Source organism: Galendromus occidentalis, unplaced genomic scaffold (genome assembly GCF_000255335.2).
Source record: "Galendromus occidentalis unplaced genomic scaffold, Mocc_1.1 scf7180000077536, whole genome shotgun sequence".
In the NCBI taxonomy this organism is placed as follows: Eukaryota; Metazoa; Arthropoda; class Arachnida; order Mesostigmata; family Phytoseiidae; genus Galendromus; species Galendromus occidentalis.
Window position 1 is genome coordinate 305,016 of NW_003805524.1, and position 24,128 is coordinate 329,143.

A 24,128-nucleotide genomic window follows, 5' to 3' on the forward strand; every position below is an offset into this window, starting at 1 on the left:
GACGAATCGTCTTCAAGAACGCTGCCGCCTGAGCCACCAGCGTGAGCGGTATAATCGTCGCGATTTTTATAATTCCCATTATACGCAAAGATAATAACAAAATTATGTCGTGCTGCTACAGCGGAACGCTCTGTGCATATTTGAGTGGGGAGGTGCGCGCAAGGGGATCAAGACCTCATCTCTGAAAATGCCCCAACCCAAACGATTCAGATACCGTGGAACCGCCGAGACATGTGGGTCATCCAAGATGTCTAAGTGCGACTTTGGTATCCACAAGAAGCGAAATCCACGGAACTCGTTTCGTGGACTATCTCACCTCAGATTCTCCGTACGATGAGTTATAAACACATCGCTGTTAACGAGACTTGGAAATTTCCTAGGCGTGCGAAAAGCGGCTGACTGAGCCGAGTCGGCTTGTCGCGTTGCAAAAAGGAACATTAAATTAGATCCGAAGATGGCCTCCCCCCGTGCGCCTTGCGGGTTCACGTGTCTCTGCAATGTTCACTTCAAAGTTCAGAATCCCCTCCATTCGGCAGGAAAGCAAGAAAAAATGAGAAGCTCACTTCCCATGACCAAATGCCTGGCATTCATCCCCTTCTCAGTCAGAGTCCGGTTCTCTCCGAAGAATCGAGGACATGTTAACAAGGTGTCAAGGTGATCCATTCGGTCGGTGGGGGGAGCGTACACGGGTGGAGTGGGATATGGAGGGAGAGGGGGTCTGACTCGCGTTGGGGAAGATGAGGTGAGTTGGATGGCAGAGGGGTGTCGCATGATACAATAGGGCTAAAGGTAATCGAATTTGTAAGGGCGACTTACTCATTCGCTGACGACGGCTGACAATCACAGCAACGATGCGTAACCGAAAGTTTCGCTATTTTCCCAGGATAACTTATTTATAAACATGTCTCCTGAGGGAATTGAAATTGAGCGACCCGGATGACGTAGTCGCTCTTTGAATCGGTCCTGAGGGCTTTTTGGCTTTTGCATCGGAATCTCTCTTCGTTAGCCGCTCTTCAGATCATCAATTGAAGACTGTGCTTAAGGATAAACGGAATACTAAAAAAAATCGAGACCTTAGGATCAAGGCCCCAGACCAGCGGTCAGTCTAACTCCCGTCTGGTCGGCGCGGCCGTTCTATAATCGGGCAATGGGGCTCTCCGTGCGACGGAATCATGTGGGAGAGTGAGTTGGGATACACTAAGCGACCAGGCGAAAACGAGGGACATCACGGGGCTACGAACACCACGACGCGAAGCCAACTCCCGTGCCTGCATTTAGCTCGTAATATATTGAGGTCGAGATAATATTAATAATAATAGTTAGCAGTTGCACTCGGACGGGAGAGACACTGGTTTGCTTGCTACTCAGTCAGTCCGCCTCTTGATGAGCCTACTGCATCCCTGATCATGCCTTTCGCGTATGAATGCCGGCACGTTCAGTGCAGAAGTTTCCGACTGTAGCGAGCGCCGCCCTATCACGAGCGATTCAGACATGGGCGTGCGGGCTTCACTCTCACATCGATTCTTCGCTCGAGTAGACTTTGATTTGCACCAAACTGACCGTTCCCAGATAATTATACTTCTTATCCTAACCTGTTTTATGGAAATATCTGATGTACAGTTCAGGAGTTCAGCATGTGCCTTTTCACTACTGATGCACAGCCGAGTACAAAATTGAGCAAAAACCGCAACAATCTCTCTCCGCTGAATTTTCTCATCCAACGGCCTCCGCCTTCCGCATTGTGTTCCTGAGCATTCATAATCGTCGTTTTCCTCGCTCTTTCTCCTAACAGCAACAACGTTGCTCTCGTTTGACTTCATCTACTCGGTCCGCGGCTCAGCTTCCCTCGTGTGTAGTAGTCGCCTCATCTCCCCTCCTCGTTACTCTTGTTGTTCTTCGCAATATAATTGTACCGCCTCGTGTCGAGCTTCCTGCAGCAAAAAAAAGAGAAGATCCGCTGAATTCTGTTCGCTCCGTTCATTAGAATGTGCCTGTTTCTCCGACGAACCCACTGCGAGTCACTTTGTTCCAAACGGTCGTCGACGGAAATTGATGGAAACGAGTTCCTACTAAAACATGGGGCCCCCGATTTACGTTATATTAATCAGCGCCATCAGAACCTCATGTTGAGTAAGAACTTTCCAAATTCACCGCACCCTCCCGCTTGTTCCGTCGAGCGACCACAGTCCGGGAGGTTTCCGCACGCGCAACACGTCGGTTACCACTCGCATGGGGGCGATCTGCAGAACAAACAGGTAGATAGACGGAGGTGAGGGATTCGTGCTGCTACAAATGGTGTTTGTCTTGTTGATTCAAAGCTTGCTTGCCGGTACGCAGGCTGACTGAAGTGCAAAGTGGGCGAATGTTGCAGCTAAGGTGGGTGCCCACCTAGATAGGATTAGTTCTGACTGACCAGCACGCAAGTTCGGCTAGTCAGTCAGCTTGCGAGAACAGCCATAAAAGCCCTCTCTCTTGGGTGGGCAACGGGAGACATTCCCCACCAGTCGCCGTTGGTTCTTTGGTGGGCAAGCGTGCACTGACCGGCGGACCGGTTAGACATAATCTGTACATTAAGATAATCTCATTCACCTTAAACATCTATATAATGGCCTCGAAGACACCCCGCTGGCACCATCGCAGCCAAAATCGTTGCCTCTTTCGACGACGCTCCCCCCCCTTCCCTGCATCACTCGCCCGCTCTGATCCATGCAGCTTTCGAGGTGCGTATGAAAGCGAGCAGCTTTCGTAAAAGTCGACCGGAGTCGTGAAAATGTTCGAATATCCTTTTCGAACATGAATGAAACTAGGATTGTCCAGACTGGGAATTCGGCACCGTGGCCCGCGAGGGATTCGCGGATCCGGCGAGGAGTAATTTCCCGTTCCAAATGACGGAGCGGTTGCAACGAAAAGTATTTATTGAACTAAGTCGGACATCCTTTTAGAAAATTAATTCCATCAGCGAGGCCGGAATAGTGCAGGAAGCATTCAAGAGCTCGCTCGCGACGACGATGCCCCGGTCCAGAAGGGTCCGTCCAGCCCTTGCTCCCACTCCATATCCTGCGTGAGAGAGGAGTTAGCGCAGATACCCTGACCGAGCGAGTGCTCAACGACACTGCGGATTGTTTACGGCTCCGGCGGCGGTGGCAGCAGCCGCGTTGTCGTCTTCAATGTAGAGAGTCTAAAACGGAAGTAGACCGCTGCAGGACAAACAGATGGATTCACAAACCCTGCAGGAAGTCGTTGACGTTCTGTTGAGCCGAAACTGCGCTGGTAATAATGTCAGCTACTCGCCGTAGTTGTCCGTCGCTCGGCCGTCGTGTCGGTTATTGGTGTCTCTGACGGCAATGCATTCGGCGTCGACGAATGGTTCCAGCTATGGAACAGATCCATCAACGATGCTCAATGAAATGAACTTCAAAAGCTCGCAGCCAAGCCTGGAGTGAATGCAGTCGTTCCGAGAAAGCTCTGTGAGGACCTGGAGGCGATATGACACCTTACTCGGAAACTCGAGAGGAGTGGTCACAGAGTGTGGGCGAAGAATTCGATGAGAGCGAACGGGAGTTGCGACAAAAGAGAGAAACTTCTGCTGCTCTCTGAACAAAAGACCTGATCGAATAGGAATGGTCAGCAGAGCTTCGGGTGCTCCGACAAGAGAACTTTCAACTTCGCCATTGGATCTGTCGAGCTTTGAAACCTGTGGAACTATGTATCTTTGTTCGGACAACAAGCCACAAAGAGAGGAAATTCAAAGCCCCCCTCCCAATGCACCTTGCAATGTGTAGTCGATCTGAACTCCTTTCCGCCTGGGTTCTCTAGCGGTCGCCGTGATTGATCAATTTAGGGAGTTGTAGTCCTCGGTAAATTCACCGAAGAGTCGCATGGTGTCAGTCGTTATTTTCCGCGGTACAATTTTCGGCCGTATCAGTTTCGCCCATGCGGTGCGAAAGTGTCCGATTCCTCTCTTTGCACACACAAAGGTTAGAATCGCCTCAATCAAAGATATCGTCTCCACCGAGGAACAAAATAAGGAGGAAGGAGATGAACAAGCGGAGAACAGACGGAAGAGAGGGAGAGAGACTTTGCAAAAAGGGGGACCAAAGTTTCAGCTTGAGCTCTCGGCTTAGCGGAGAGATGATATAAATGGCGACAGGTCTCCTATCTCGATGCCGCCTTCACTGCTGTTGATGCCAATACTGTGATGACTGGGTCACATCGGCGATCCAAGGCTGGCAGCCAGCTATTTTTCTGCTCTCGGTATGTGTCCCTCTTTCATTCTCCTCTGCTCCCCTCACGTCTTTCGTCGGTCCTCTGCGACGACGATGACGGTGGCGGCGGCGGCGGCGGCGGCCGCCCGCTCGCCCGCCGCGACATTGGAGCCTTGAGGGCTAGATGCGCTCTCACACTCGTAAAAGTGACGGATCTTTCCGATGGACATAAACTTATGTCATAAAGGCTCAATCCGCTTACTTGACGGTTATGACGGCACGCAGACGCGAAGGGTGCGAAGCTCTACTCCATAAAGCGTTCCCTCGTTTCTGAACAACTGCCGGTGCTGCTCCACCTCGATCATCCCCTTCCTCTCCCAGGATCGCAACATGGATGGCCTCGATCCTCGGGGCCCCAGTCAGCTCGCCGAGGGTTCCGCTCGCGTGGAGTCGCGGCGCACTCGGAAACGCCCGCGTGACGCACCGTCGAGGTATAAAAGTGTCAAAAACGTTCGGTGACGTCGGTCGCGTCAGCTTTTCGCCGAAAGTGCGCGGCTAGCCACGGCCCTAGCAGCGGTGACTTCCGCCACGACGGTCTCCACGACTGTACCGAGTGAGCCTGTCGTTTTTAGGAGGTACGACGTGCAAACCACTCGGTCAGTGGAGCGAGCGAGTGAGCGAGGAAACGAAAGAAAGCCCGAGAAGCAGAAACAACGAACGAAAAATTGAACGAAAACGTCGAGCCCTCAAGGCACTCCGTGCTGGGGCCACGGCATCGAGTGCGGCTGCTTTGACGCCAGCCAGCATCCGACCACGACGAACCAAGTCTCCTTGGGGCTTTGGCGGTGGCGGCGAGCTGTGTCACGCCTGTCAGGTCGCTTCGATGTCTAGCTCTCAGACCAGATATAGAGGAAGGCTAGGCTATCCCCTCGTCCTGCCGTCCCCCTATTTTCCGCCGCCAGGCCCCCCTTACGCCCCCTATTTCCTCGCCCAGAGACACATGCCCCGCCGATACGGCCAAAGAAGCATGGACTCCCTAGAGAATTGTTGCTGCTGCTGCCGCCGCCGTCACTGGTTGTGCTAGCGGTGTCGAACGGGCGACGGCAGTGGTGTCGAGCACACCGATGTCATCTGTGACGACACAACCACCTCGATAGCACCAATTGGCCTTTTTCGGAGACACTTGTCGTTTTCCCTCGGTGGCTTCCTGCGAGCCGTCGAGCCCGTCGTCTGCAATCCTGCCCGCACGCCACCGTGTTAGCTGTTGGCATGTCATGTCGATATGCATCCCCGTCGTCGTCTTCATCATCATCATCATCATCAGCATTGCCATATTCGACTGGTTTGAGGAGAGCTAGAGCATCGGGGCAAACGGAATAACTGGGCGATCGAAGCGAATACACCGAAGCTCTATTCCCGGGGCAGAGTGGTCTACTGCTGGCTTGCTTAGGCGCCGTGTTTGCGTCGTCGACGTTGTCGTCGGGGGGTGGTGGTGGTTTGCATACTCGGCTCGGTCGATCCGGCCCCATAGTCTCCACCGGAGCCCAGAGGAACGACAGAGCGGAGCATTTTCGCGCAATGCCAAGGCGGAGGATGCCTGGAGGATCGAGTTCTGTCTGGGTGTTCCAATTTAGAGAACGATACGCTCAGCTTAGAATTATATTACAATCCGGAGATTTCAAGAGACATCTGACCGCGGCGGCATACCGTATCGCTCCTACTGTCAAGTACAAATCGAATGAAAAGCCACTCAGCCTATGCTCGGCTACTCCGAACACAACGACGGGCTTCGGAGGCTTGCTATCATCATCCAAACAGCGAATGATGCGAAGGGGTCGAGGTGGAGGGGAGATATTTAACTTGGTTTTGTGACCACTGTCGGTGATCCATCTCTCGGGTGAGCGGACGAATCGAACTACCGAAGGACAGACCGTCTGACCGACCGACCGACCGACCGACCGACAAACAGACCCACCGACCGACCAATGCGGATATCTGGATAGACGGAGGGGAAGGCAGGCAGGCGAAGGGACCGACTGACGGACAGAAAGCGAACGACAGACGAACGGAGACGAAAATGAGCCAGCCCTGAGGCACGTTCGCTTCCAAACACGATTAGAATCACACAGCCCTCTCGAAAGTTGCTCTTCCGCTTGAACCCAACAAGGGCAGGCAGCAGTCACACAAAAGTTCTTGTTGTTGCGTCTGCCTGATGCTCGCTCGCTCGCTTGCTTAGTCGGTGGCTCCGCGGATCCGACATCCTGAGACCGTGCCAAATCCCCTTAGCAGCGCCACCAGCATCGAAAGCCGCAAGCGCGTCAGCCTTCTTAGCAGCGACAACAGCGATCCAAATCCTTTTTCTAATTTTCATCACCTTGCTCCCCTTCCCGCGGCCAGCATTCTATCCGATACTCGTTTATCCCACGTCGTGCTCGGTCTGCTCCTGTTTCCTGCTCTCCCTAACCTGGAACCTGCTGATTTCCTCGGCGTTAATTGAGGAGACGTGCCCGGGGTCGGACCCCCCGCATTTCTAGCGACATGGCACCAATTGTAGTATTCTCAATCATCTCGATGAGATCTCTGATCGCCCCCAATCGAATCGCGGTGCTCTTTTCGCACCGGAACCCGAGTTCGCGAGATGGAAGCGTTCTCCATAGGTAAATCGAGCGTAAACCGGAGGTAGGGGAAATATCTCGCATTCGCTTCGATTTTGTAAATCGATGATGGTCCCGTGGCGGAGTCCCGGACAATTTTACCTCGTTGTGACGGAGCGAATTCCGACTTGGAGTCGTGCGAACGGAGAACGCGACCGACACTGCGGAAGAAGAGAGGAGGAGAGCTTAAGGATCCGAATGGGAAAGATCGGTCAGACATGCCTTCCGGGGCTATGTTAGCGAGTTCCCGGTAGACGAGATCGGAGAAGGAGTACGGAGGACGAAGAAGTGCGAGGATCGCGCCATTGGGGGAGGCAAAGCCGGCGAGCGAGAGTTTTGAACTAAACATTGACAACATCCGATTTCTCCCGCGCCGTCTTTTCGTTTCCCTCGCCCCGCCTGGATTAGTATGCAAAGCAGGCGAGAGGAAACAAGAACAATTCCGATGCTGTTTGCCCCTTTTTCTCGAGGCTCGCCGGAGGATCTCTCCTTTCGCGAGTTGTTCCCTAATTCTCTGCGGCTGCTGTCGAAGTTACCCCGCCGCCGTCGACGCCGAGAATCACTGCGAGAAGCAATGCAAACGAGACAAAACGGCGACACAACGGGTTCCGGACGATATTCTCAATCCTCTTTCGGTTGTGCAGGTTGTTTTCCAGCCAAACGGGACATGATGAGTAATATATGGTTTCGTTGCTAGAGCATCGCTGGGAATTAGGAATCGATGCTCAGCGTTTTGACCGCTGCGCATTCGGAAAAATTTACGGGAACCGAGGGATTCCTCGGCGCCTTCCACGAGTGTTCTCGACCACGCTCTGGGTGGGCGGCGATCGAAGAACTCTGACGCTGTCCCGTTCTGAGTGAGTCCGCGGTGCTGGTCCAATAGGAACCGTAGTAGTCGCTCCCTCGCTAGATTAGCCGGTAAGGAAAGTCAAGCGCGCCTCCTTCACAGAAACACTGTCGATCGCTTCCGATGGTGTTGGTGGCGCTCATCCGCTCGCACTGCTGGCGGCGAGCGCGACACCGCGCGACGGGAGGATAAAATGAAGAAAAAATTAGCTGTCCATGCGGAAAAAGTGTTCGTCTTATTAAGAGGAGCGGCGGCGGCAGCAGCAGCAGCCAAAGGAGTCGTCTCCGAACGAAACGAAAGAAGACGACATCGACGGCAGCGGTGACAATGAACGGAGCGTCGTTGTGTATTCGGGCGGAATCGCAGCCACACTCACTTACTTCTCAGACTCCTCAAACTCCACTCTGCCCAAGAACTACCAGAGGAGAAGATATCGGAGCATTCTGTGCGGATGGTCCCCACCTCGCGGTCGATCACATTCGTCTCGCTCATTCGAAGTTTGGATCCATTAAAACTCCCTCCGTCCGAGAACGAGGCTCAAACGTAACCATTAATCGACGCTGTCCAATATTTGTGCTCGGACGCATGAGACGTTCGATTTCGAGTGGAATTCATCGAACTCGAGCGACCAACACAAAGTGAGGTGGGAGAGTGACGTATCGGGCTCTCCTTGACATCTCAGTAGCTGAACAGACAGGCGAGAAGAAGCTTCGCTTCCGACGGGGCAAATATGATGAGCAATTAATTAAAACATCTTCCCAACGCCGTCGATCCGCGAGACCCACAAGAAGCGGCAGCAGCGGCTGCCGCCGAAGTGAGCGGGGCGAAATCAGATAAAGGGAAAAGTAACCTCGTTACAGTCGCGACGACGTAACACATTCTTACAAGTTTCAACTTTTCCCCGGACGATAGCTGGAAAAAAAGAAATCTTGACGAGATGTCGATAGGAACGCGTAGGATCACGTGGGTTGGGCTTCATAGCGAACGCGTACCCAGCGCTTCCTGGGCTTAGAAATGGAACCGGGATCAGGTTATGCCATGAAGTTCCACGATTGGCCCGATTGCATGCGATCAACGGGGAACTCGTGATACGGGATCTTCGTGATCTCCATCCTGGCGAGACTCTGCAGGGTCTTCACGGAAAAATCGAATGTTTTGTATTCGCTATCATTCCCCAAAGGCACTCGAGCTTGAATTTTATCTGTCTGCTTAGGTTGCTCTCCGGCTCGCTGTTTCGCCCACTCGTCCGCTTGACAACGTCCGTGTTCATGTTTTTGTGGTAGACACTGGTTGTTTTGGCTTATTGTGAATTCTTCGTGCGCTCCGGTGCCCACCCGCTCTTCTTGCTGAAGGGGGGGGGGCGACAGGAAAAGTGTACACAGCGGGGGGATGACAGAAAATGACTGGTAGATTCAGGAGAAGACAGGGCTCGAAGACAAAGGGCTGACTCAACGAGAATCCGGGTAAGGGCTCCTACGCCACTCAGGGAACGTACCAGCGTTCGGAAGGGGAGACAGTGAGGGCGAGGCGGAACGCGGGGTAGGGAACGGTACGGCTTGGTTAGTTGTCGGCTCAGTATGGATGATTTTCGTTCTTTTACCCTCGGCACTGTAGACCGTACAGCAGCAGGCTCATCACTGGGGGTAGTAGGCTGCTCGGACGGTCGGTCGGACGTTTTTGGATTACGAGATTGTTTTCGCGCGCTCTAATGACGCTTGTGTATGAGCCGCAGTCTGTTCAGGAAATGTGGCTAGGGGTAGGTAGAGGGGGGGAGGGGGGCCGCTGAATGAGGGGGCTGGTCGGTTCCAGATGAAAAACAGTCTCTCACCGCTCGAGCGAGGGGGAGGGGGAGGGAGCGCTCCCATGGAGAAGGAGTCTGGATGGAGCGGCATCGGGAGAGCAACAGCGAGGGGAAAAGGGGGCTCGATTACGTGCCAAAGAGAGTGGTATGTTTACCCGGGACGACGGAAAAAAGGTTTCGTGTTTCTTCGTGCATCGTCTGCGCGATGTATGTACGCCTCGGTGTCTACGAGTGAATATTAGGTTGGCAGCCGGGGGTTAGAGAGCGGCCGCCCGGAGCCGAGTAACACACACCTTTGTCATTCGATATGTCGTCTCTCCCAGGAGACAGGAACCAGCGGCATCGTAGCCGGAACGGCCTCCGTGTACCTCGTGCACTCCTTAATAGCGTCTGGACGGGCAGGTACCTCGATGTCCGATGATCCGGTTTGGATGCTGCCCGCCCACGCCGGTGGTGAATAAGTCAGCCGCTACGTTCCCGATCGGGGTTCTCGGGTTTTCACTGATAGAGTCTATCCAGCGGAGAAATTTCCAGCCTCGGAGCCTAGGGGTGGAGGGGGTTCTTCGGATGACGGTCACGCCAATGCCTCGCCTTCCCCCTCTTGAGATGCGACCCCATACAATCACACGTTACGCCACACCAGCACTGCGACCTCTACTATCGAGCAACCAATGGTGCGATAGATCGGCAGGTTGAGCTTTACAACTCGTACGGCAATCTCGCAACCTGCCAAAACAATTGCTTTACCCTCACGCGCGAACAGCTACAGCCATACGCCATTGGTCAGCGGCCACCCATTTCGGTTTTCTATCCAATCCAGGATTGGTTTAGGCGCCGTCGAGCTGCAACTCGTTCTGCCGAAACTGTTGTTTTCGCATTCGAGGGATCGTTCCACCTACGAAGGCTGGCTTGGTTTTTGTATAATAATTACTCGTAATTCTGTGTACCTTGATGTTCGGGAACGGCTTATCATAGTCCAGTTAGAGTTCGCCGCTCGGGTGCATTCTTAGTTCCAGCTGTAATCCGCCCGAAAATAGGAAGTCGAAAATCAAGGAACACTCGTTCGATGTGAGAAAAGGGAACATTTGGTCTTTCGTTGACTTAGATTGGAGAAACTTGCGCATGCGGGGATTGTTGAGAACTCCAGGCAGAGATTTCGTGGGATCAGAATCACGAGGCGATGTATTCTACACGCCCCTCCTACAGAAGGACGGGAGGGAAACGGCGGGTTATCGTTTCAGTACTTTGAGACCTCTGACGACCTCCTCTTCTGCGTCTCTCCCAGAGTCACGAGCGAGCTACCTCTTTTATTCTTTTCGGTTCATCTCGAGGAGCGGGTTCCGTGTCACTGCATGGGAGTTCATGCCAGATCCTAATAAGATCGTTTTTTTCTTCTCCATCCACAGAAAAAACGGCGGATCATGAGTACTGCAGCGACATCCGTCATCTGCAGCGGGAAACAGGTGGCAGTGCTGACCCGAACCCCGCTGCGACCACCGAGTTCGCCATCTCCGGGTCTGGATCTTAGCATTCCATTGCAAATCGTAGAAACTTCACCCTCGCCATCGCCACCTGCTCCGCTTGCTCAAGACCCGTGGCTCGACCATGACTACGTGCACAAAGGTCCACCTCAGGTGAGGCTATTAAGGAGCTGAGGCTATACAACTTCCTCCGATCAATACAATGAGGAATTATTGCCGTTAATCCGTGTATCGATCGTTCGTCGACCGAATCTTTCGCTCGCAGGTCCTCACTCAGACCCGGCTGATACTCCCAATGCAGAAAATAGTGATTGTGAAACCGCAGGACTTCCTACACAAATCATCGAATGCAGTTTCCGTAATCATATCAAAGAGATGTGAGCCAGCTGTACAGATTATCAATGCTCCCCGGATCAACAATCGTCAGACAAGTGAGAATGTGGACTATGAAGTGCGTGAAGTTGTCACAAAAGTGGTTGAGACAGTGACCGCATTGGAGTACTGCAGGGACCTCGCACAGCGGGATCAACATATCGGCAAAGGTCGGTTGAGGGGAAATTCCCCCGAAATTATGAGCAACCTTCCCTCCATCGGACGGAAAATCTTCTTGAGAATTCTCCTGGCGGAATCGAATTCGAATCACTGGGCGAAAGCTCACTGACCGCGTCTCACTTCGGCTCGCTTATACATACGTGGGGATCGCACGAGTTTATGTACATATATACGATAAATCTATATGGACTCGTATTCATATTGTAATGGCACTATCCACTCAACTTGACAGACCGCTTGCTGTGGACAGCGACGCCTGAGCTTGACGCTGAGGTTTATATGATGAATGCCACTAGAGCCTGCAAGCGAGCGAGCGAGTGAGCGACAGAGCTCAGTCAGCTCCGCTGGTTAGCTATCTGGTTAGTGAGACCGACACCCAGCGAGCGAGCGACGAACCCCTCGATGCAAGGCTCTCTCATAATTTGCCATTTTTGCGAAGCTCGGTGGCCCATTCCTCCGAGACAAGTGAGCGACTCTTCTTCAGTCGCGGCCGTTAATCACACCCTGGACCATGGCTCGCACAGCGTCATACTGCAGTGTTCCCGACCGATGTCAGGCATTCGAGTATGCCGATACCGATCCCAGGCGGTCGCAGCGCTGCATAGAACGTGAAATCCACATTGAAATTCGGTATCAGATCGGGAGAGGGAGAGCGGAATATAAAAAGCGACAGACTTGCGTAAATCGTGCGAGTATACACGACAAATATGATACTTCTACGTGTATAAGTGTTCGACGGTGAAGAATCGAGGCCCACGCTCCCGAAGAATGCCGAGGTCGGGACGCCACGAATAACTCGATGGATGATGCTGGAGAAAGAATCTGGGTGCCGATAAATTTGGATGGATCGCATATTGAACCGTCTGAGTGAGCTCGGTATCGATTACCGGTGTGTTTCCACGAACCGTTCGATGTATCTTCGACATGCCAAGGCTAGTGATCTCGTTTTATTGAATAATCGATGGCGTTATTCATTCATTAGTTTATCTATTTATTGACAATTGTGAGTGCAATTGTGCACCCTGTGCCCCATCGGCAGAAAGGCTCCCCACATTGACACAAACGAGTCCTATCCGAATGGTTTCCTCCTCTGGTCACAGAGACAATCGCTCGAAATCTTGCGCAATTCGACGGAGTGCTTATGAGGTGGCAGAAAAAGTTGAGGGAGGAAATGAATAATGCCTCGCCCTATCCTTCCGGGATCCAGGGACAGACTAGAATACATTTATGAAACATTAGGCCGAGTCAGCGGAGACTTGTAGAGGATACACAACTTATACACATTGCTCAACGAGATATTTTAGGCTTACGATGACAAGGCAGCTCGGGGGAGTAGCGAGAGGATCATCGGTGAGTTCAGCCTAAGTGATGGAAGAAGGGGAAGGAGGGCCCGCAGATCATATCCTCGTGTACTACCTGTCAGTCATCTGTATATTGGAATGTTCTAGGCCAATTTAATATGGCTTCTCTTCTCATCCCGCTTGTTCTTCTCGATGACGACTCGGACGAGATAAATCTCATGAGTCGGTGTCGCTTCCGCCATCGTGGAATCCGTGTGATTCGACAAAACACGAATTCCTTCGGGTTTCGTCATCTTTGTTTTAGCCCAACCGCACAATCTCGTTCCCAATCCGAGAATAAATGGTCGAGACGAAAACACAGACATTCTCCGCGACATTGTCATTCGTGAGCGGTTCACAGGTTCCTCGTTCGCCTCCGATGGCGAAAGCATTTATTTGTCACGGAATTCGTGTATTAGCTGGAGCTCTCAATTCACGCGAGGGACCTCAGGGGATGTACGTACTCATCGTCGTGCACCTCACAGCGGGCGAGGAGGCATAACGACTCTTCATGGAGCATCCCGAGGAGCGTCCTTCGCGGCACCCTTCGGAGGAATCGGATCGATGATGTACGAAATGAACTCTCAGGAACTTGATGGTGCTCCGAGTCGAAGCGTGTGTTGGTAGTGAGCGGAGGAACGAACAAGTCAACGAGTACACGTGTGCGAACGAACTCTGGCCATTGAGATTCTGCTTCCGGCTCGTGCCGGAGTCAATATGATTTTAGTGAGGATTCGAGTCCTTGTATCCATGGGGAGAGAACGACAGAATTAGCGATCCGGCCAGTAAGAAACAGCGTCCTAGTGAATCCTTGACGAGCGAGCGGAAAGCACAATTGATTGATTAAATAACTCTTGCGATTCCGCTCTCCATGATTCCTGCCCCTCCCCTTCGCGCGTGAGTAATTGCCGACGAGTAACCTTAGGGAACGTACATAGTGACTGCTGCCATCGCCGCAGCCGCTGCGGTCGTCGTCGAAGAGCGTGAAGCCATTGAGCTATGAGAACCGAGATGGCTTCGGATTCTCTGGGGGAAAAATCATATGCGCCCCGATTTCCCTCGCCCCTCGTCGAATTCACTAATCGGCTGAAGGAGAGAATCGGCAAGTCCCCGGGCGCGTCTTGCCTCTTTCGATCTTCGGAGGCCTCCGTTTCCTAGAACACGATCCGTTGAAACTCCAGAAGCTCGAGACGGATTTTCTTTTTTCTAGATGGACAACAGGAGCGGGAGGTCCAAGTCCGGGATCGAAGAAAGTTCGACTGAGTGGGTCGGTGGGTCTCTCCGTCGAATGGGCCAAGGAAGTCGAATAGACGCGGCTTTCTGAAGGAATTCATCCTTTCGAGGCCCCGACCTCGCTCGCTTCGAGTCTCGAATGAGCGACTTTCTCGATCCGCTGAGACGAGGTTACCCGTGGAGTCATCGCAACTGAGACAGAAGGGGACGAAATTTATGACGAAGGTGTCACGCGCTCATTTCTTGATGCTGCTGCTGCATTGGTTCGCTCGTTGGTTGGTCCGCCAATTTGCCATCACCTCCCTCGTTTCCGCCCCGGGGTTCTGTGCTCGTACTTCAGACGCTCCTTTCCCACGTACACAATACGAGGGTGTGCCTCACTGAATTCCTACAGAGCTCGTTGATCCACGTGCGTATCCATCGTTGAGTTGCGCTCGCAGCGCTGCTGGCTGAACTGCGCATCCCGATCGCCGCGTGCTGTTCCGGAAGTCGAAGCTTTCAACTTTTTATATGCCACTTCCGCTGGCTCGATGACTGCTTAGAGTCACATAGACACCCAAGTGCCGCCGACAAACAGACATTGGGACGAACAGCACCTCGTGGAGGAGAGATCCTTGTCGGCATCGAACCAAGTCGCTCCGATTCATCCTCCTTGACCTCTCTTCTCCTCAAAAACGCTTTCCTGTTCCCCGGTGAGTGGAGGAGCGTTCGTTCACTCGCTCGCGCGTTCGTTCTTTCATCCATCCATCGACTTTCAGCTTTGCTTCTCGTCAGGCGTCCCGGATAAAAGCACGATTTCGTCAGACGCGTATGTGTCTGTTTGGGTAAATGTGTGTCACGGTACCGCTGATATAAGTTTCTCGTAAATTCGCTACGAGCGTGCCGCTTCACTTTTATTCTCGGATATCTCCCCCGTTGACGATGTTCTTCTTGCAGTTCTGGTTTGCTATCTCAATTCGATGTTCGAGCGATTTATGCATCTCTCGGATATGTGTCGAAAGACAATCGGTTACACTCCGCTGTGTTTCTACCACTCTGACTTCTCCTTCTCCTCCTGGTAGCTTGTGAGAATAAGGCCGATCGGTTGAGTGAGTGAGAGAGCGTTAGTTCACACGCGAAACTCCACCGAGTAGTAGAGTAAGATCCACGAAAGCTGTCCCGAACCAACTTTACGGGGTCACTTTGTCGTTCCATTTCCCCTTACAAGTCGCCGAGTCACGAGCCGGGTAGATATTTTTCGCTGATAGAGATCACGGCGGTCTTTTATTCCGAGGGCGGAAAGCTACGCATCTGCATGCCTTTTCGAACCGCCGCGCCGCAGATAGACAGAATCGGTTCCCCCTCGAGAGATGGATTCGAGACATTCGGAATCTGTGAGCTCCAATCTGAACTCTAGTCTCAATTATTCGAGAATCCAAAGAAGGATCGGGCGAGGCTCGGAACCGGCATCCCGTCAGGCCAGATTCATTCATCGACATCTAGCACTCACAAACGCAGGAGTAACTAAGGGTAATATGAACTACGCACTCGATTCCTTGAAAAGGAGGTGCGATGTTAAGTGGACGTCAGCGACCCTTACCCCCCCATTTCCTCAAAACCTCACAGCCGACTACAAATCTGTTTGTTCCAAAAGACCGAGCCCTTTCGGATGGGTCTTCGAGAGCTTCAGTCCGGCCAATCGGAATTCACTCTGATCGGCGTCTCGATGAAGCCGTGACACTCGATCCAGATCTCGAATGTGAAAAAGAGCAAACATAACTGACGCATTGAATATGGCTCGCCGATGATAAATTACCATCGTGCACGAAATTCGCGTCTCTTACCCCGAGTTCTCGTCGTCGTCGTTCTCCTCCATCCCTGTGCCTCCTCGAAGCGCCGCCGCTCGCTCCGATCTCTTCATTGAAAGGTATCCGGTGTCCTCTTCGGAGAGCACTCTCGATATTCGCAGGTGAGAACGCTTGAAACTCTCCTGTTTGTAGTGGATTGAATTTCTCCGACACGCTGGGAAGCGGCGACGAAGAGAAAATTAACAAAATGGCGGATGATAGATGCCTCTTTATTGTGGTCACGAGTTGACCAGGCGGGCGCGGAGCGTGCGTGCGACGCTCGTTTCGAAAATGACATAGTTTGTAGAAGTGCTTCTGCCTAATTGTAATTCGATATGAGAGGCCCAACATGAATCTCAGAGCTATTGTGAGTCAACTAGCTTATTCGATTAGGATGCTCACTCGCCGCCGAGACCACCGCGGCCATCTACAGAGCCTTCGCTGCTGCCAAAATGCAGACATGTTGGAGGACATCCTCACCCACATATGAACGATGGGAGAGAGCGCGCTGGCAGGGGGAACGCAGCTCACAATTCATTCGGCAAGGGCTGGGCGAAGGAGCACAATGCTTCATCACCCTAGGCCATAGTTAACCTTAGAGTCACCGTTTGCTCCTATTCATTCGCTCGCCCGCTCGACAAGGATAGGGGAAAGACATACGCTGAGAAACTCATTCACGGTATTCTCCGGGCTCTTATCTCGCCGACTGGCTCCATCACACTCGACACCTGCACCTCCACCGGAAAGAGATCTCTCAGAGCGGCGACCACCGAGAGGCACAGACAGGACACCAAGTGACCAAGGAAACACTTGGCTGACCAAGGGTCAGGCTGGGGACACGGTCCCGCAAGTTCAAATGAATAATTCGGCGAGGAGGAAAAATCGATTTATTTCACGCAATTATGTCCTGTCTTGAATTCGTCGAGGCTCCTCCTTTCTGTCCAACGTCCGTAGGACATACCGTTTCTCCTCCCGCTGCGGAGCTCGGAGTTTCTAAATCTCCGCGCTCGCAGGGCCACGAGCCCGGGAGTTCCGGGAAGGCTTTGTTCCTCCCGCTTGTCTGAAGTCCCGTGTCTCACGGTATCTTCCCGTATGACAGTGAGCGACGTAGGATGACAGACGGTCATATCTCAGAGCTCTTGTGGTGTTCCCGCGTGTCGAGTTGCCTGAAGTGGTCGGTATGGGTCGATCGCCGTCGGGCCCCATTTAGCTAAAAGCCATTAGAGCACCATCGTGGCCGGCCGGTCGGTCGTTCGTTCGTCGCCGCTTCTTCTTACCGTTGAGCGGCGTTTGATAGCGTGTCTGCGATGGACGATGACGTTGACGACGACGACGACGACATAGTGAGAGGTTCTACGTATCGATGCTCGTGGATCGAGCGGGCGTACGAGACGACTACCTCCGCACCTCCCTCAGCCGACGGACACGGCTCGCCGACGTAGGGGACAATCGCCCACGTAGAATAGGGAGCGAGCGGTGCCATAAACAAGCGAATGTGTATACACAAATGAACAAACAAACGCGAACGACACGGGCATCGGTATCCTGTCTGTTTGCACTGGCCGCTTGAAGTAGGCGCGCTTTTTCTTCTATTGCAACGAAGCATGGATGGGGACGAGTCAATTCGAGCTCCTCTTGATTGAAAGACTCACCTTTGCAGATATAGCCCTCTAGGGATGCCTTGTAAAGCTAACCTCGCTCCCGCAGCCACTGCCTGCCAGCAAGGATACGAACCCTGGTAGGAGACGGCCGAGTAGGAGATACAACGAGAGGCCTGCTTCAAATGCCTACCTTGGTGGCCTCGATGGCCGCCAGGTCGCAGCCGGTCCACCGTTTGGCCCGAGCGGGATTCGGAAATTTCTCCCGCTGAAGGGTAAAGCCAAGTGCATCGCCGCCATTTATGACCGGGGCCGGCTCCGGTCTCTGGAACGATCGGGAAGAGAATCTCTTGACGGCGGAGATCGCGAAATCGAACTGCGCGAATAATTGTATTCCTCACGGAAATTCTTTGGATGAGAGGCTTCGCTGCTGTGACGAGGGCGGAATTGACCCGAGAAAGTTGCGCGCCTGTCTGTCTGCCTATCCTCGTGCCTGCCTGCCTGCCTGCCCGTCCGCCTGCTTCCTCGCTCCACAGACCACCGATAAACTTCGGGACTAGACCCCTCACTCACCGAGAGACCGATGATGACAACAACAACGACAACAACAACACCAACAACAACAAGGGTCGCGGCACGGTCGACGATGACGACAGCAGCAATGTTGACGATGATCTCGCTGCATATGTTTTTGATGGATAAGGCATGATAGGGTGAAGGACACACCCATTCTCCTTCTTCAGTTCTGTCCGTGTGGACTTGACGCGCAATAGGCCCGCGGAGTTGACAGGCGTACGCCCACAGGTCGCTCACGTCGCGCCGGGAGTCGAATGGGGCGCGCTCGCGAGGACGATCCCGGCTTCCTTGTGAGTTCGGCAACGACGCCGAAGACGGCCCAGAATAGAATCAGCAAGTGGTTCCGTTCGAACTGCGTTGCGTGACCAGACCCCACCCCTGCATTGGAAATTTTTATTCGACATAATGCAGCAACTCGGGCCGCGGCCACCTGCTTTCTCGGGCTTGCTTGCTTGCTTGCGGTCGGCGAGTGGACGGAGCACCGGGACGCGGAGGGCGACTGAACGAACGAACGAGCGAGCGAGTCAGTTGGTCAGGCAGTCAGTCAGTCAGTCAGCCAGTTAGTGAAGAAGTCTTCATTTAAGAGCAAAGTTTCCTTAGAGACTTCCCTCTGGCTCGAGATTCGGGGGAGACTCGACGAGAAACGAGGGAAAGGGGTCTCGTGGAGTGGTGGACTCGGAGAAGGCGGACGCCGAGATGGAGCATCCTTCATAAAAAGCTGTACTTACTTGGGAGGCCAAACACTCATCAACTACTGACTCCATACCGAGAACATGAGCCGAGCGAGTGGTCTAACCGAGCAAGCGAGCAACCTCATCTTCGTCCCTGATCTCCTGCAACTCCTGCTCTTCGGGGAGGCAGGGCACCGGGGAAAGAGGGAGGCCTTGGCCGATTTAACACACATTTCAATTCAAAGAGATTTTTCCCTCTCTCGTCTACATGATGCTCGGGCGACCACCACCGCCATCCCGAGAGGATGTTTTATGGAACCGCTGGATTGGCAATTAATGTTTCGTTGGCGGAGAGCACTCCGAGAGGTTTTTGAGCCTCAGATCCGAAGGATTTCCGTCATCTGTTCGAAAATCGGTCCGATTCACTCCTCGATGGAAACTAGTGTCGATCGAACGTCGGAAGCGCCTCGAATGGATTAGGCTCTTCCCGACGATGCGATATGATTGTTGCGGGCTCGAACCGGGTGACCACGCATCGGGTTTTCATGTCAGAGGATTCTCTCTCTCAAGGAAGGAAGATCGACTGAAGTGTCGAGTATGAATGTCAACAGAGTGACGAGAGGCTCTGACGATTGTCGGCCGAGAAGACGGTCACCACAATGCTCCGTCGCCGCTTTTGAAGCTTTGAGGGAGTGTTTTCGTCACGGTGTAAATGTCCATTGCGGCATCTAGACACTCAAGTTGTATGGAGTGACAAAATGGCCATCTCGCTCGAGTCCCTTAAGCCCGCATTTCTGTACCCATTTCTCTCATGCCCCTCAGTGGGCCGAAGTCCGCTCCGTCGGTCCGTTGATCCGACAGCTCCCAAGCTCGAGACGGGGTTTTGGCGTCGCTCTCCGTTCGTCCGATCGACTGTCCATCGTTTCGACTGTCGGAAGGTCGTCGTCGTTAGTCTGAAGTTCGCTGCGTCTGGCGGTGGGACTCGATCGACAAAGACCAGCCTTGCACCGCTCCTACGGATTGGAGGATCCACAGGCAAGCACGGCGGCGAGGCTCCCGCAAGTGAGGGGGTGAGAGAGGAAAAGATGATCCCTCTAAAAGACAAAAGCACTTCGTGATATCCTCGCCGTCTTTCCGTTTAGATGAGCTTCTGTCAGTCAGTCAGTGAGTCGGCGAGCTGCGCGGTCCGACCGGAGGTCTGTCGTCTCGTCCGACCGTCAACGAGTCTTTGACGAAAGCGGCGGCACTCGAGGAAATGGCGACAATGATCATTTCGTTGGCGACCGCCACGACCACATTGCGACGTGAGAAAACTCAACTCGCTGCTGTTCTGTACCGGCGCTACGCTCGGCCAGCGTTCGGCTCGGAGTCATCGGACTTACTCGTCATGATCTACACTTCTCGCAGAGTTTTCTTCAGCCGCACATCTGTAAACTAATATGCTGCCCGCTGCGAGAGAAGATCCTCCCATCATCATCATGGGGCGACTTCCTCCTCTTTTCCAAGTACTGACTTCATAACAGTTCCTCTCGTTCGCCTAGGTTTTGTCCTGAGCCGTCCATATAGACCATATATGGGCCCATGCCGTTCGTTGGACCTTGGCTCAGCTCCACGCACGAATTTCATCCGGTTCCCGATGCGAGGTCGCTTCCGAGAGGAGTAGAAAACGAATGCGTCGCCCTGTCCCACAAGTCAGGCCCGTCCGCGAGCGGGATTCCGCCTCGGAAGTGAAGGAATCATTGTTCTGATTAGAGTGCCGCGGCTGAAGACGGTGGTTAGCGTCTTACAGATCACTGCAGGTGCATTTGCGTGTTGACATCTGTCGGAGGATAATGGCGCGTACGCTATGTTAATGCTGACGACGACGCCGACGACATCGCATTCCATTTGACTTCATTTGTCTTCCCGGTCGACGCAGTCATTCATGGAGCTCTATGATCTCGCGCCGAACGAGCTAGGGTGGTGGCTCGGAGAACCCACGGGAAAAATCGACGGACGTGCAGGAGAATCGGATCCGAGGAATATTTTTCAAAAACAAACTCACTCGAGGCTTTGTAGGATCTTGATCCGGTCTACTATGTGACGGTGACGTCGTGGATACGGATTTTTCCCTCTTACCCCCCCCATGCAGAATGTCTCGCAGTTCCCGGGCCGTTGGCTAACCATGCGCAGCCAGCCGGTTAGCCACCCAGCCGGCATTACAACGGACATTAAGAGGTCGCAGCACGTCGGAACCATTGACTGAAAATGTCTCTACCGATTCTCTACCTTCTCGGCTCCACTTCGAGATGTAGTGCAGCGACATACCGATGCTTCCCCGTCGACCCGGCTTCTCCGACCATTGATTCCAGACATTGTCAGGATATCAAACATCAGGACTCTTTTCTGATGGCGATTATCGAAATACCGGTTTTTGAAGATTAAGAGACCTAAGCGAGACTCGCCGAATCCTCGCCCGAGGAGGCGAGAGCTCGCCGTACTCTCGACGGCGCCCGGACTCCATAATGTGTGTTCGGCGTTATTAAAACGATTCGTAGTCCTACTTCGCAATCACACCTCCTAATCTCAGCCATAAATGGCATTTGCCAATTCACCGGTCGAATCCCCGCCGAGTTGTTGCCGACGTTTATACCCTTCAGCCGCGAGACTCGACCGGGACCGAGGAGGAAAGCTCGGGCGTTGAGATTCACCCTTCGCCCCGAGGAATCCCGCATGAATGCGAAAGAGTTTCACCTACGCAATCAGCGGGGGATCGACCCCTCGCGTTCGAGGGCACGTTCAGAATCTTTTGGGAAATTCCTTCGTTTGAGATTTGGCTCTTTCCGATCCAGAGGTACTCGACTCGAGGAGGGTCCGATCCGGAACTTCCATTCCGCCGGACTGGGCTCAGGGCTTGTCCGACTGCCGGTAAAAAAACGTTCTCCAACACCTGCGCCGTTCATCCGCGCGTAGGGACGAATTGCGCTGTTTTCAACGAGCTCGCTTGCCGCGTATCTGTGCAGGTGTAAGCGTGGAATGCTTGGAGTGGAGGAGGGGGCGTACCTCTTGCTGAAATCACTTTTCTCCACTCGTTGGCGCCTGCCGCCTTGCAAAATAAATGAGTCGACGTGCCTTGGAAGATAGGTGGATTCTTCCGCTTCTCTTCCCTCGTGCCCCCACCTGCTTCTCGTCGTCGTCGTCCGTGTTCCTACTCCCGGATTGCGCGTCTGACACCGTGCCGAGAAGGCGGCCGGCGAAGACGGCAGGTGCGCCCCCATATAATGACTCGACTTCCACCAAAGTCCATCTATCACGAGCTTGCGTAAAAACTCAACTCTGAGAGCTCTTCCCCGACAAGGAAATTTCTCGCCCCGAGCCGCACGTGAGCCCTGCTCGGGTTGCGAATCTCGCTCCCGACCGTCGACGGGAAGGTGAGGGCAAGGTTAAGCGCCGTGCGATTTCAAACGAAAGGAAAAACGTGCTTTTGAGGCCAGGGCTCACACTCTAAGCCTTTGCTGGATTTCCGGAGACGAACCCGATCTCGGCTCTTCAACGCATGTCAAAATTCACCGGACCTCTGTCCTGCTTCTCGAGCCCTTGCGGTCCCTCCTGTCGCATCCCCTGTCGTTCGACATTCCAGTCCCAGACCAACAATCTCTTAGGCGCGCGTTTTACTGCTCGGACTCTGGTCTGCGATCCGCGTGGTGGGAGAGTTCCCGTGGTTTACTTCGTCCGGGGGTTTGTCTGGTGTTCCGTCGACGACCGTATCCATGTGTGTCTGTTAGCTCTCGCACGTTGAGCCGAGGTGGCGACTCAGCAAAAGTGGCTTGTTGTCACAAACAGAGCTCTCCCCGCAGCTCCTAAACTTTATGGCATCAGCCGCATGAGCGGCGACGCTGGCGGTGTTACTTGTCGCTGAGAAGGCGACGAGTGCCTCGGGGCGGATGAATATTCCGAAGGTGCACGCTAGACTTTAACGTGGCGCGGAGCAAGTGGCTTACTTATTCCCTACAATCACTTCTCTGTTCAGTCACCGTAGCCTCCTTATTCCATTAGATTGCTGAGCCCACACCTAGAGCGGGCCTGCGGCCGACATCTGCCGCTATGCAGATTCGATCAGATGAGCAAAACCACATCTCAAGATTTTCTCCGCTGTTTGAAGGTTGGCTAAGACAATTTATTAGAGATTCAACGAGAGACTTCAGAGACTGAAAATCTGCTGAGTGCTTAGGACAGCGAGCGCTTAAAAAGCAGCGCGCTCATGTGTAGACGATGAAGTGCGAGTGGGAGGGAGAAAGAGGAGAGAGAAGAAAAGAGGAAGAACGGCAGTCGAAGCGACGAGGTGCAAGTAGAAGAAATGTGACCATGGCCGCGCGGTACGCTCAGCTCCGATGGGGGGCGATGCGTACTTGGATGAAACTGGAGACATCCTCAACGTGGAAGAAACTGAGGGTTCGGGGAGGCGGCGCGGCGCGAAAAAATATCCAAGGGCTTCGCTCCCGCACTCCGCGAGAAAATCGAGATGGAATAAACGTCGAACATCATGCAATTGATCTCGCCACTGAAAAAAGGAATCGCGATCCTCCGACCGATCTGCGGACATTCTCAGGCGTTGACGTTTCGAATGTCCCGAGTGCATAGGGACGGGGCCGGAAGAGGGGAGAAGGAGAATTTTCCCCGCGAACCCGAAACTATGTACATTCAAGGGAGAAAATTCCCGTCTTTCGTTCGGGGGTACTCCACCGTAGGGATTCCCTCAAGGAAGCGTCGACGTTGATCCTCTCGTCTGAAGCGGCGAGCTGACCGTGCCCTCAACATTATCATCTAATTCAGTCTCGGTGGCTCCTCTGTAAGTCATTGCGTATGTCGACCGTGGCCCGGATTCTAACCACTGCATCAATCGACTTGGGCTCACTCGCGGTTTCGGCCTCTCCGAGCCGGTCACTCGGCGAGTTCCTTTTTTTGCCTAAAGCTGCTTGCTCCGTTCGGAGAGAGGCAAGAGGGCACCATGACGCGCATTTGCCAACGATTCCGTCAGATACTCGCAGAGTCGCACTCGAAGCTCTGACTGTGTTCGAATTGCAAGACGGCTTAAGTAGATGATGGTCAGAATCCCTGATTTTAAAACCCAAGTTTGGTCGCGTCAGTCCGCCACCCACTGCCCATCTTCAGGATGCACCTCCTGATCTGATTCGTCAGTCGATCCATCCATTCGTCAATCCATCCGCCCACGCCACTCGCGTCTCGACTATAACCCCGGGGAAGCGATGCGGCATCCGATGCTGGTTTTCAATGCTACTGGTCAAAGAAGCGCTCGCCAGCCAGCCAGCCAAAACAGGAAGCGAGAGAGAGAGAGAGGAGGGAG

General features: G+C 53.4%; 1 protein-coding gene across 1 annotated transcript in view; it reads left to right on the plus strand.

The window, feature by feature from the left end:
* The first annotated feature begins 10,928 nt into the window (after nt 1–10,928).
* zfh1 (Zn finger homeodomain 1) overlaps nt 10,929–24,128 on the plus strand; it is a 96,669-nt gene continuing 83,469 nt past the window's right edge. The window contains exons 1-2 of the mRNA XM_003748580.2: nt 10,929–11,141; nt 11,254–11,530. Coding sequence (XP_003748628.2) covers nt 10,929–11,141; nt 11,254–11,530 — 490 coding nt within the window. The remainder of the gene's footprint in view (nt 11,142–11,253; nt 11,531–24,128) is intronic.